This window comes from Dryobates pubescens, chromosome 2 (genome assembly GCF_014839835.1).
Source record: "Dryobates pubescens isolate bDryPub1 chromosome 2, bDryPub1.pri, whole genome shotgun sequence".
Lineage (NCBI taxonomy): Eukaryota > Metazoa > Chordata > Aves > Piciformes > Picidae > Dryobates > Dryobates pubescens.
In genome coordinates this window covers 21855441-21869891 of record NC_071613.1, presented here as the reverse complement: position 1 = coordinate 21869891, position 14451 = coordinate 21855441, and the positions used below count along the sequence as shown (strand labels likewise).

General features: G+C 40.8%; 1 protein-coding gene across 9 annotated transcripts in view; it reads left to right on the top strand.

Annotated features, from left to right (window-relative positions):
* Positions 1–13272, top strand: part of IKZF2 (IKAROS family zinc finger 2) — a 116164-nt gene extending 102892 nt beyond the window's left edge. For 7 of the 9 annotated variants that reach the window (XM_054171778.1, XM_054171761.1, XM_054171754.1 and 4 more), the window contains 2 exons: positions 5223–5366; positions 10084–13272. In XM_054171778.1, coding sequence (XP_054027753.1) covers positions 5223–5366; positions 10084–10808 — 869 coding nt within the window. In that variant the 3' untranslated portion in view covers positions 10809–13272. The remainder of the gene's footprint in view (positions 1–5222; positions 5367–10083) is intronic. The other 2 variants (XM_054171773.1, XM_054171765.1) reach the window with 1 other exon arrangement.
* The last annotated feature ends 1179 nt before the right edge of the window (positions 13273–14451 follow it).

Here is a 14451-nt window from a genome sequence, read left to right as displayed (position 1 = left end):
TTAAGGAGTTATTTGATCCACTGTCTTAATTTAGCCTTCTAGGAAGGGCACAGCAAAAAGGCATGGTGACAGGGAGCTCCAAATTCAGCTGGGACCAGTTATAAATCTCACCCTGCATCCCAGCATCACTCCCACTCATGAAGTGGGAGTGCAGGGTCATGAGCACCAACCTGTAGCAAAGTCCTTTCTCCTGAGACTATAAAGACACCAGGGATGAGCATACAAGTGATTTACTCTGCTTAAAGTTAAGTCTTAGTCTAACCCTGAAAAATGTATTGGTGTCCTTTTCTCTCTTGCCACATCACACATGGAAAGGACATTCCTGAGCATGAGTGCATGCGTGCTTTGAACAGTTTGATAATTGGTTTATTTTGCATCACACTGGGTTTAAATTTTCCTGACTATCTCTCCAGATACTTTAAAAGTATTTTGTTCTTGTGGAATTTTGAAGGCTCTGAACGCATTTTGGTCATCACTTCACCGTTACGCACAGAATGGTTAGAGATGGTGATTTTTCTTAGTCCTACCGAGATCCTGCTTTAAGGACGCAAGTGGCTGTGCTGCATCTCAACCAATACAGCCAGTGTTTAGCATTGGTCTAAATTATTTCTGCAGAGATTAATTGTTCCAGAAAACTGGAGGCAGCCCCTATAAAGTTTGAATCTTTTCAAAGATTGTGCTCAAGTTGATCAGTTATAGACATGTTACTGGCATATGTACTTGGGTGCTTTCACAGTGCCCTTTAACTTTGATGATCTTGGTCCTGCTGATGCCTAGATCACCTGACTAAATCCACAAGAGGAAGCAAGAGGAGAAGTTAGGGATAGGAGGGCTAGTTTTGGGATGTGGATAGGAATGTACAAATCTCCAGGTCTCTCTCTATCCCCTCGCAGGGTGCCAGTTGCTTGCTGAGCTGCCATTTGTTGTGGCTAGGTCCTGTTCCCTGCTCAGCTCCACAGCTGCTGCAAGAGCTCCCATGTCTTTGTTGTTGGCAGATTTGGCTCAGTAGTGCTGGCCCCAGAGGTAGAAATCAGTCTGTGGTCTCCTAGCTAAGTGTGTTGGGGGTGGCAAAAGTGACAGTCTCTAAGTGCCAGGAACATGACCTTTGCTGGAACAAATGCACAAATGTTGAAGGCTAGCTATGGTTTACACCCAGTTATATGATGTTCTCCATCTCCACAAAGCAAAAACTCCAGGGAAATTCTTAAAGCTGAGTAGAGAAGGATACTCTTTTTTTTCAGGAGGAGAAAGAAGCATAGCCCTAGGCTGTGTGAGGCTCAAAGGCCAGCTCTGCATAAAACACACAATGGCTTTGTGTCTTTCCCTCTTACATAGTTGCTTAAAACATTGTTAAAATGCTGGTCCCCCAGGAGACTTCACACCAGGGTCCATGGGAATATTTCCTGTCATTTCTCTGTGCACACACTTCTTTTAAATACCAATATTGTGGGTTTAGGAAAGGAAATTGAGGTTGATGGAGTAATGCTAATTTATGCCAGCTGAGACTCAGCCCAGTGTCTGTTGTCTGCACACAAAAAGTATTTATCAGCAAAATGCACACTGGGTAAATTTATTTATTTTTTTCAATTCTTTTTTTTCCCCCCTTATTCTTTCATCACTGAGAAAGTATCCATTTTTAACAGTGTATCTGGTTTCTCATAAATTAGGAAGCAAAAACTAAAAGATCGACACTTTGAACGCTATGATTGAAAGATCAGGGTCTTCAGGACTATAAAGTCTTTCTTTTGAACACCATCCATGTTTGTATATTGAGAGTTTGGGCTTGGAAACAACATTTGGTGTTAACTGTGCCTGAGGACATAACAGTGTCAGAGGTGATGAATGTTTGCATGGGCCATCCAGGAGCATATCACGGTAGCTGACTAAGAACATCCCTGAACAGAAATGTACGAAACCATGAGCTTTCCAAGCTGAGACCAAAGGTTCGCAGCCTAAAATGAGTTGTTGCATCAAAGCTTGTTATAACACATCAGCTGTTCTTTGGTAGCTCCCACTACCGAGGGAATAAAATGGAGTGAGATACAACAAAAAAAGGAATTATACTTACCACCAAGTAAATGTGTACACATGAGATTCCACTACAGAGCAGCTGACTTGTGAGAAGTGTTAGCTGAGGGTTGTTGGTTTGCTTTTCCCCTTTTAATTTTGTTTTTCCTCAAAAGAGGGGGGAAAAAAAAAGGCATGCTGGGCTACATATCCCTTATTTTTATATATTTTTATTTGAATTAAAAATTAATGTCTCTAGAATTGACCATGTAATCTTTAGCTTAACTTTTCAGGTTTCTAAAATATTATTTCTCACCTGTGTGGTCAAGTTTTTTGTGCTGTAAATGGTTTCAACAACTAGGCTATTTCCATTTCTCCTTTCTCCCAGGAAATCTACATAACAAAACACATTCCAGTAGCTTATTCCCACCATAACACAAGTACTGGTATGATTCAGTGATTCTGTTGCGAAAGAGCTGTGCCCTGGATTACAGAGGTGGGGAAGAAAAGCTTGCAACATGAAAGATAGAAAAGAAAATGCTTTTGGGGTGATGATTTAACTTTTAAAAGGAGTCCATGCAGAATTTTTGCCTGACTTAGAGAAAAGCAGTTCTCCTTTTTAGCACTATTCATTTTTCATGGAAGAAATTTTTGAGGTCTTTTCCAACCTTATTGATTCTATGATTCTATGAAAGGTTTCACTTTCCATCTAGGAAATTCTACACACCTATGCCCAACAGTAGAATTATTTATTACTTCATTGTTATAAGACATACAAATGTCACTACATTTGGAGCTTAATTGGTTGGCTGTGAAAGTAAAAGGAAATTTCTAAGTGATTTTGTGGACAAGTACAGTCCTACAAATCCAACATATCTTTAGAAAATCTTCCTAGGAGGGCTTTAGAGCCCTCTGCACCTCCCCAGGTCACCACTACCAGCTTCGTGTGTCCTGTGCACTGATGGCTGCCAATTCTTGAAATGACACTCATGTGCAAACCTGGCCCATCACAGTGAAGATGAGTATTGCCGCTGAGTAGGGATCCAGGGTTTTCTGCAGAGTATGTGTGCATGTGCATGTATACACTGATTTTTGATAAACCAAAAGAACAGCCGGATGCCAGTTCCCAGTGAAAATCAACACTCGTAGTCTTCTTTCTTCCAAAAGCTCCTCAATAGATACTTGAGTAGAAATAGTGCAGAACTTTCTGACCAAGCACAGTATTTAAATAGCCATGAAAATTTAACCTTAAAATTATCCAGACTTCCCATTCTGCACCAGGCATTAGTTAGGCCACTCAAACACTGCATCCCGTTTTGTTGCAAATTAGATTAATTTTATATTTATGCTTTTTCTTCCTCTTTCACTGATGCCAACAGGACTGCCTTGGAAATGAAAAACCATTGTGTTTCTCAGGAGGAGCATCCTGTACAAGTGAAACAGCAGTGGAGTAAATCACTTTATAGCATATAGTTGATGCTAAGCCTCTAAGTACTCAGCTTTCCATAGCAGCAGAGGCACAAATGGAATCAAATTAATAAATTGTAATGTTTTCTTATTATGAATGTCTGAACTGAGAAGTTCACCTGAGCAGATACTGTTCTGTAATTGCCTGGTATTTGCTCATCCTTACTAGAAAGAAGGCAAAGACAAGGCTTTTATCACCCAATTTTTCATATAGTAAGTGCTAGCAAACAGCTGCATGTTTCAGAGCAGGTGATTACTCCATATTAGGATCCTGAAGGCAGTAAAGTTACACAGGTGGAAAGTAGGCTGATGGTGTTCATTTAAGGCACGGTATCAGGGAGAAGGTGTCTGTGACGCTAAAGGCTGCTCTGGTGACAGACCAGAGGAGGACTAGCAAAAGATACCTCTGCTATACCACCTGTGACTTCACTATCACTCCCCTAATAGAGATGATGTGCAGTGTTGCTCACAGTTTACAAACTATAGGAATTCTGACAGGATCATCCCACTTTCTCTTTCACTGCTCTTCTCAAATAATTCCTTTCATCTCAAGCATCCCATTAGCAGCTGGAGTAGTGGCTGATCCTTCTCAAGTTTGTCATGCAACCTTCTGAAGATGAATGTGGAACAGTTAGGTCATGTATTAAATTCACAGCAGCGCTACATGTGGATTCACACTCAATGTATGTTGCAATTAAGTCTGACTCTTTGGGCCAGTTTCGTACCATTGGTACCACTGATACTTCCTGGTGTTTGTAAGAGGATGCTCAACAAAAACAGAGTACCTTGTGGGTAGTAAATAACTATGTCAGCAAGTGACATAAAACCCGTTGTGGGTCAGTCACTATTCTGATCAGAAGCTTGTGGAATTCCTGTGCTTCATTTATTCTACCTGCTTATTCCCTTAACCCAACAAGCAATGAAGAGGGACATAAGGACGGAAGGGGGTCATTGATTTCTTGACAATGTACGAGCATTCCTCGAACACAGTTAACACAAGAATGCTCGCTGTTGATTCCAAAAAGTGGGAAGACAGATGCAAAGACTTGCATTCATGGATTGTTAGGTCTGTGTTTGAAGGGATAAGATAGTAATCAAAAAAATTGATACTTGCTGTGACTCATGCAGTGTTAATCCTGTAACTTCATTACAGTGTTGATTCTGCAGTCTCGTGTATAGAGAGAAGACACATGTTTTAACAAACAGATCCTTCATTCAGAAAGCCTTTGTCTTGGGGAACATGCAGCCAGACCCAGGAAAGATGAGTCATCAGTGCCTTGTATGTGTTTTGGTCATTGAGATTAGCACAAAAAGAAAATAAGAATGATAAACATGGCATATGATAAACGAGAAGAAATACACAAAGAATGGTAACTATAAAGTTACACTGGCAACAGGTGACCATACTGAATGGAGAACAGCAGAAAATATTGGCTAGAGTGAGTTTTCAAGTGTCCCCTTCTCACTAGGTATCTTGAACAGTTAGAACAAACCAAGTCCTGTAATAAATGCTTAAAGTATGCTAAAAGTATGCTAAAGCTAAATATAGCTAAAAAAGCTAAAAATATTAAGGTCTCAAAGGCAGGCATTTTATAAATGTGGCCCTGCTTAAAGGTGATTGCCCAGTGTGTTCTTGCATCTTGCTTTATTTTGTGTTGCACTTGTGCAGTCACCAGGGCTCAAATGATTTGTGTTGTTTGTGAAGTGTAGACCAGACTTGTCTGATACAATTTTTTGGTTTTATGTAGTACCTCCTATGGAAGATTGTAAGGAACAAGAGCCTGTGATGGACAACAATATTTCTCTGGTGCCTTTTGAGAGACCTGCTGTTATAGAGAAGCTGACAAGCAACATGGGAAAGCGTAAAAGCTCCACCCCACAGAAGTTTGTGGGTAAGCTTGAAATACGCCTTTTTCTTATTTCTAGTGCATAGGTACAGGTTACTTGTTATCTGGAATAGCAAAAAGAACAAGATGAAAAGTAGCACTCTCAGAATTTGGTTGTGATGGGGAGGGACAGCAATGGATATCATCAAATCACAGCAAGAAATCCTGGAAATTATTGAATATTCAGAGAATTTGGAAGTAAGGTCCCAGAATCATGAAATTACTTAGAAAATCTTGAGCTTTTAACTGCACCTTAAAGCTGGTTTGATTTTCTTAGCTTTTCTCTGGCCATTTTGAGTTTTAGACTTGTCACCTTTCCTCTCCCTGTCCAACAAACAAACACTAATTATCTCTCGGGGAGTGTGTTTGGGGGCTGTGTGTGTGTTAAAAAAACAAACAACAACTATCTGAAAACTTGTATTAAATTCTTGAGAGTTGGAAACAACTGGTCTGGTAATAACAGCATGAGGAATTAAAATCACATCACTTCTGTTGGAAGAAGTTCTTGCTCCAAGTGCAGTGTTCTGCACACAATGAATGTATTGACACATGAATCTCAAACTGCATTAAATAATTTTTGGTTACCAAATTTAGAATCCCAGGCCCAGAATTCACGTTATGCTTTGTGTCGTGACATCTTAAAATTGTTCAGCTTGTAACAGCAGACAGTATAGGGCATTTTATGTGGCTTGAGCTGTGTCTTAAAGCTCTTTTTACTGCTACTGAGGTAGCGCTAAACTTCTTAGAAGGGGAGCTGGGACAGGGAGTTATTTGGTGTAAGTGTATGCTGCAAGGCCCTAAAGTCTTGTAATACACATTTTCCACTCTCCACGGAAGGACGGTTGTACAGAATTTAAAGGTGTCATATACTCATTTTGCTTACACTGAGGATGCCTATCGAGAGAGGATCAGAGGACTGCAAGCAATTAATGCAGCCATTTAGAAAAGTCATTGACCCTCAGCTAAGTGCCGATTCAGGTGGATTTGTTAAATCACCACTGAAGATGGTGTTAAACTAACCCATATGGGTTTTGAATAGTAGGGGGTTAGCAGCATGCAGCAGCTCACCTGGAAGGCACCGACACAGTGACCTGGCTGCTCTGTCATCTGACCATTCCTAAATAGCCATGCTAAGCCAAGCTAAAGTCAGGAACAATCCAACCCACAAGAAGAATGCTGCAAGGCGTCAATATTTCCTATATTGTTACTAGTTCTTCTGAAATAAAAACTTAATTCTGAGACTGCTTTCTTTAAGAGTAGTCTGAAATTACTGTATAGCTGATAAGAACTGGAGGATTTGTACTCGGATTTAATTTACTGCTCTGACAACGGCTGGGATTGAAGAGGGTGTAAATGGGAAAGGACTCTCTACTGACAAGCCAAATACAACTTTATGAGATTGTAAACATGGCCCCATGATAGCAGGTTTCCTTGGTGATTTCTTAGCACATGCTGTACATTCTTGCAGCTTGTGATCAACACTGAAATAGTTAACCGTGCTGACACTTAAACTGGTGTGTTTAGACCTCAGAAACATTACTGCCTCAAAAAGGGGGGCAGTTCACACCTCTCACTTCTTTTTAACCTCCCAGGTTGTCCACAGACTTGAACAGAATTGTATTTGCAACACCTGTCAGAAGCTATCTTTGCAGGGGACAGAGGCTTTATCAGAAAAGGCTGGAGACCTTGCTCCCTTTCCTTGAATTCTGGTGTCCCACGCCTGCTCTCAAAGAAAGATCCTTTACTGATTATAAGTGTACTTCACAACTGGGGAAACCTATGTTTTGGGTGTCATAAATAGAATCAGGTTTTGGAAGCCGTGGATCATCTTTTTTAGACCAGGACTGTTATTTTACTTGTCCATACAAGTGAAATGGACCATATGTTGTTATTGTCTTCAAAGGTAAACGTACTGATTGGAAATCCTGAGATATGTTGTAGCAGACTGCTAACCTCTTCAGTAGGGTATACTACTTAGTTGTTAGATAAACCTGTTTCATCAGTAACTGTAACAGATCATTTTGGTATTCCAGTTCTCTGGAGCTAGGAATTCAGGGGTTTATGTAACATGCAGATTTTTTTACCCAGAACCAGCTGTAGGGCAAAAGTATCCTCTTTCCTATCTACTAAATCTTGTTTTTTTGCTTTTTCTGATCTGTCATGGCATCACAGTGTTTAGATTACAGAACTGCAGTATCTGCTTTGCTAGTTTTCTGTTTCACCATGGCCTTACTTTTCTTCCCCTTTTCTCCCCAAAGACATACTGTTCAATTCTATCAGGAAGAACTTGTAATGGTTCTCTTGCTTGCAGGAAATTTTCCTGTGCATGCTGCAAGTGTGGCACTGTTCCAAAACAACTTAATGGTGTTTATGAGAAGGTCATGTAAGCATAAGCTAAAATCTTTGCATGCTACATCTATCAATGCTTTACTGTTATTTCTGATCAGCAATCTCCAAGGGACATTGGTTGTCGACCACATTCTCAACTCTGGCTGAAATTTCAGGAGGAAAGGAAGCAACATACAGTGAACAGAGTTAATTTCCGAGTAGGAGACTCAGTTATATATATGCTGTCAAGGTACTAGTCTTACCAAACCTGTTGAAATAGTGGGTTCAGAAAGTACAATTTATGATGCACTGGTGTTTCAGTACTTCTTTCTGCTTCCCCTTCAATGAAGGGGGAAGCAGCCACTAGCTGAGTTGAAAGCAGCTATCTTCATGCTGATTGCATGAAGCAGATTCATGTATTGTCAGCTGAATGTGGTGCTTACTCTCACAGAATGTCGCTGAGGTTAAGAACTGGCAGGGTACAAAAGGAAACATTTATGTGGCTCATGATAAGACCGCAGTTGTTATAGTAAGAATTAAAAATACACAGACATCTCACAATAGATGAAGATCAACCAGCTTCAAAGTTAGATCCAACCTCTAGTTAATGGACTGTGTTTGGCCTCTGAGTGAGGCTCTCACCAGACCCAGTTCTTTATTCAAAGACAGGAATGTTACAGGTGGCCAGAGCAGGTGACAGGAACCCATAGACTTTTCCATTTTCTCATGTTTCTTCCCACCATTCCAAAGACACCACATGTCTTCTAGAGCTGTCCTCCAGTCCCAGTTTGGCCCCACCTGGGAGGTAGATGCTCAGTTTCAAGTGAGGCTGGAGCCATGTCTTGTTACAGAGCTGTCAAGCAGCAGGACAGCCATCACAGACAGCAAGACTGCCTGCCAGAAGCACTGAAAAGAGGATGTCTGATAGCAAGAATCATCTTTAAATCATGTAAGATGATAAAGGCCATCTTTGTAGCTCTGCTTCTCCCTTCCATGTTTTTCTCCAAATATGTAATGTGTAACAAAGGAACAAATTTCTACATTGTGCTTTCTTTAGGTGAGTGTAATGCGACCAACCATATGGAAATGTAGTGAGGTATACGAGTGTGGTGTCTGATCAGAAGCATGAGAGCAGTACTGCTAAAGAGAATAGGAACATTCCTGTGCTTCACTTTAGACTTGCATTTAATTACCTTGCTAATCAGGGCTAAGATCCCAACCAAAGGAGATGCATCATCTCCCAGGATAACCTGATTGTTCCATGGGTAATGTAAAATTGTTTCTTACTTTATGTGTCACTTTAAGGTAAGCTGCACTGAGTGGAATGAATTATTGCAGTCAAAAATAAAATGCTGAGTGATAGCTGTATTGAAAAGCACTAATGCTTTTTGGAAGAGTTTGGGGATTACTAATCTGTTTGTTTCTTGTGGTGGTTCCTAGCAATTTTGGCAAAAGGTGGTAGAAGGTTTCTGAGTTCTTTAACGCTTGGATAGTCCAACCAGTTGTATGTTGTCACTCCATGAATTTATTAGCTTCAGTATTGAATAAAAGTCTGATCTTCTGTACCAAGGCAATTAGAAGTAAGACAATGAAAACTGGCCATTTTTTTAATCAGACTTTGTAAAATAATTTTGAAAAGTTAACTCTCAACAACTACCTAATTTGTGTGTGTGAACACATATAAGCATGTAAATTGTGTCTTACACATATAGTTAGACATATAACCTTTTGTATTTAATAAGAGTTATTCTATGAACTTGCTTTGAACATACTCTCTAAAGCCATCACTGGAAAAGCAGTGCCACTAAACTAAGCCCCAGTACAAGGTAGTAAATTTGTTGGCTTCAGAGGAGAACTGTGATACATAACATGCTCTGTGTCTAGCATAATCTACCAGCATGTGGTTCTGGTTTCACATATCTGTAATGCTATTGATTTAAACAGATTCTAAGGATATGAATTTGGATTCATATAGTGGTGAATCAGCCAGCTTCATCGTCATGATGCATTTGTTTATTCAGTGTCAGTGAAAGGTGCCTTTGTCTTTTATCAAGTGAAACCAGCAGAGCTTCATTGAATTGCGTTTCCTACCAGTTAATATGTATTTCCTAACTAGAAGCATGGGCAGAGTCAGGCTCAGCAGAAGGTTTGGAGTCAGTCTGGAGGTCACGGCAGCCCTGTGCTTCTCCTGAAAACAAAAGGTTGTTGATGAGGTTGCTGGTTTACCCATCTCAGGACAGAAACTTTGTAGGAGGTCAGTAAACAAGTAGAAAGAGGCCTTCAGAACTAATTTCACCCCAAATCAGGAGTTTTCTGTCACTCCTCACCCCCTTTACAGTGAATCCTTGGAGCTGATTTATATTGATTTGTCTTACAATTTGCTCTTGTCCCTTAGGTGAAAAGCTCATGAGATTTGGCTATCCAGATATTCCCTTTGATATGAACCTAACCTATGAGAAGGAGGCTGAGCTGATGCAGTCTCACATGATGGACCAAGCCATCAACAATGCAATCACCTACCTTGGAGCTGAGGCACTTCACCCCTTGATGCAGCACACACCAAGCACAATTGCAGAGGTGGCCCCGGTCATCAGCTCAGCTTATGCTCAGGTCTATCATCCCAACCGGATAGAAAGGCCCATTAGCAGGGAAACAGCTGACAGTCACGAGAACAACATGGATGGCCCGATCTCCCTCATCAGACCAAAGAGTCGAACCCAGGATAGAGAGGGCTCCCCCAGCAATAGCTGCCTGGATTCTACTGACTCAGAGAGCAGCCACGAAGACCGCCAGTCCTACCAAGGAAACTCTGCCTTAAATCCCAAGAGAAAGCCAAGCCCGGCTTATATGAAGGAGGACGCCAAGGCTTTGGATGCCACAAAAGCTTCTAAGGGCTCTTTAAAGGATATCTACAAGGTCATCAATGGAGAAGGGGAGCAGATTAGGGCTTTCAAGTGTGAGCACTGTCGCATCCTTTTCCTGGACCATGTCATGTACACCATCCATATGGGCTGCCACGGCTACCGGGACCCACTAGAATGCAACATCTGTGGCTACCGAAGCCAGGACCGCTATGAGTTCTCATCGCACATAGTCCGAGGAGAGCACACATTCCACTAGGCCTTCTCATCCAAAGGGGACTTGTATGAAGTAGAAGAACTGCACATGAAGAAATACTGCACTTACAATCCCACTTTTCCTCAGACATTGAGACACCTATTTTGTTGTTGTTGCTGTTGTTGTTGTTGCTGTTGTTTAATTATTATAATTAACCTTATTTTTTTTGTGGACCTAACCTCATTTGCTCTGCCCAGCTTAAGAATGGAAAGAAGGAAGGGAAGGGAAAAAAGAGGGGTTTGTTGTTGCTGTCACTTTTTGGTGAGTGACCCATCTAGCTTTTGGTGGGAATTGAAAGGCAGTCCATTTCTGTCTCAGTCAGCTGTACATCATGTCCTGTTTTGGGATATTGCTCAACCCTACTAGGTGCTTAAAAGTCGCAATGAGATGACACTCATTTGCAGTTTCAGACAAATAGGTAGAAATGTTGCAGAGGAGATCCTTTTTCAAACATGTGGATATGGTACAGGGTTTCAGTGGCTGGAGGAGAGTGGGGGAACTTTATTCTGCAGAATGAACAATTATTTTGAAAGCGAAGTAGCTAGGGATTTAGCAGCACGAATCAAAGTGGATATTCCTTTCAAAATTACTCTCCTAGGGTGAGCTTTTTTCCTGGGTTCAGTGTGTATTGCCCCTCTAGAATGTAAAAATTAAATAAATAAATGTATGTCTTAACACTGTACCACATTACAGCAGTTTAGTTTCATAAGTCTGAGGGCCTTCTGTGGTAAGTCTGAGGCTTTTTATTTTTATTTTCCTTAACTTATGAAGCACCTTTTTTAGAATTGTTGATTTGCTGTTACTGCATGCCTACATGTTGACTCACTGGCTTCTTAGAGACCCTCAGGAGCCTTACTTATTTAGTTGCACCCTATGTTTTAAGAAAATAACATTTAGAAATAACATCCAAACTTGCTTCTAGGCCAGGAAGTGACCTAGGAGTGGATGAGAGTCTGTAGTTTACTCAAGAGGTTCTGCTGCTCTTCTGAAATAATTTTGTTTTTAAAATTATGGATTTTGTAATGACAAAAGTACTAGTAGCAAAGTGTTCTTTAAATATAGGTATATCTAGATATATGATTATATAAATACTTTCTCATTCTATTATCACAGTGTTAACCTCTTGGCAACAGCCTAAACTGAGACTCGCAGTTGGGACAATGCTGGGAGCCAGATCCTTAGCCAGCATCAATCCTTCTAGCTCCATTAATTTAATGGAACTGCCCCAACCACTTCAGCTGCATCAAGATACAAGCCTTGACTGTTCTTTCTCTAGGTGACCTCTTACTTGCTAATTTGCTGAATCAGTGACTTCCTTTTGGTTTCAAGTCATCAATTCTGCTCTAATTTAGCAAGTTCTGCTGGATAGCCTTTGCTCTTAGAGAGCACAGAAGTTCTGCAAATGAACAGGTTGCATGTAACCTTCCTTACTTCTTCAGATAGTGATACATGGAGATACAGGTGCTGTGATTTGATCTGAACCTGCAGATTTCATTTTTATTCCTAATTTATTAATTTCACTGTAGGGAAAACAAATAGAGAAGCAAACTCCAGAGCAAGTCCTTGAACTACACACTAGATAAGAAACCCCACCAATCTGTTTTGCTTCCTTTCTTTCTCTCCCAATAAATAACAAAGCCAGTAACCACCCAGCAAGTTGCAGGTTGTATCAGTGAAAACTGAGCTTAAACCTGCGTGACAGATTGCCATTGAAACCCAACTGTTTGTACCAATCACAATTGAAATGTTGTTGTTTGGCAACAAGAGCACAGCTTGAGAATGGAAAGATCTGCATGGGTTTAACCCCCTCCAGCACACGATCTCCATGTGCTTGGTGAGACCTTTTCCAAAGTATAAAGTTACTAAAGTATAAAAGAGAGAGCAAGATCAGGCCATAATGAATTCCCATCTGCTCACTTCAATCTGCATACTTGATGCATATGCCAGTTTGCTGTTCGTTTTGAGGGTACTGGGTTTTTATTCTGCTTCTCTTCCTAGACCTGGAGCATTTGAAAGTAGGAGCTGAGTGGTATTGATTGAAATCTTTTTATGGTGACATTCTTGGCAGCTAGAACCTGTGTTTAGAAAGGATACCTGATGACTGCTTCCCAGCACTGAAATGCTATTAAGTAGGAGCTGGTAAAGTCTTACAGTAGCCTATTAATTATAATACAATATGGAAAGAAATGTCATCTTATGTAATGTGAGAGCTATCAAGGCTGGGAATATACAGGCTTTGGAGAGACAGATTTAAAGACCTATTCCCAACATTGTTCTTAATGTCATTGGGCTCCTCCCCCTCCTTCTTTCTTCCACCTAATGTAGAGGGAGCTCTGGCAAATGAACCACTGCTGTCCTCCAGACCATTCTCACTTTCTTGTTCTTGGTGCAATCAAAGGAGTTTGTGCAGGAGAAAAGTGTGCAGGGAGATGCTGCATCACTTTTACTCCATGTGGTTGATTCTCTGCAGCTGTGAAAGGTGATTTAGGAGGTAGCCAGCCATGTTCTGTATCAGGATGTGCTTAGACATTTAGAAAAGAGGGTTGCTTTTACAACATGCCACTACCAAAAAAAAAAAAAAAGGTGATTGTGACTTCTCCTGATGAGGCAGGAAATGTCTTTTAAGAACAGTGTGCAAAGGGAAAGGTGCTGGGCCTGAAGTTCACTAGGGATGCTTGGGCCTCCAGAAACAAACATGCGTTAGCCAGGGAAAAAGGTTTCCAGCAAACCCTTTTGGTCTCTGAGGGACAACACTCTGCTCTTCCCTCTGTGGTCAGTGGAAAAAATGTGGGCTATGGTTTATTGGAATAGTTAGCACTAGGGAAAAAGTGTTAAAAAAATTCTGCCTCTGTTTGGGAAAGCACTAGACTACGGGAAAGGCAGAAGCTCTCTGGTGTATCCACAAGTAAACTGACTGCAATTGTATCTGCAGTTCCTTAGTGTGCACTTTCAGTCATTGATGATTCGTTGGTACCTCCTGTAGTGCATATGCTGTAGATGTTTAAAGGATGAGAAGAGGGGAGGCTCAGTGGATTTGTAAATGACTTCAGTTAAGCCCAACTTCTTCCAATTCAAGATCTGTATGTGGGCACTGCCATGTCCTGGTGTCATAGGCACAGAGAACAGGGGAGTTCAGTGGAGACACATGTTGCTTTAGCTTCCAAAAGCTACCTGTTCTGCAGCGCAAGAAGCTGAGGAGCTCTGTTAATTTCTAGTATCAGTGTCCTGTTCTGCACAGTTGCTAAAGGTTTTCATCCTAGAGCTAGGAGAAGGAGAAAGACTAAATTCTAATTCAAGTTTTGGTCTAGAATTTAATTTAGCACCTACTTTCTACTGAAAATTATTGGAGGATTTCATATAAAGCAGTTTGCCCCAACATGGAAATGTGCAAAATAGGGCCTCTGAGATTTTAGGGGTGTTTTTCATGCTTGCTCTCTGCAGGTTTCTAAGAAAAGCTCTTGAGTTTTGTCAAGTTCATTAGTCATCCACAGTGTACTAGGAATTTCAGCAGATAATCCTTGGCCTGCGGATCCGTTTGTTCTAAGTATTTGATGTTGGAAATCAAACCTGGCTGATTTTTATTGGACTCTTTTGAAATTCTTGGAATCAGGTTTCCAGTTAAAAACCTGCATTTGCAAATTTACAA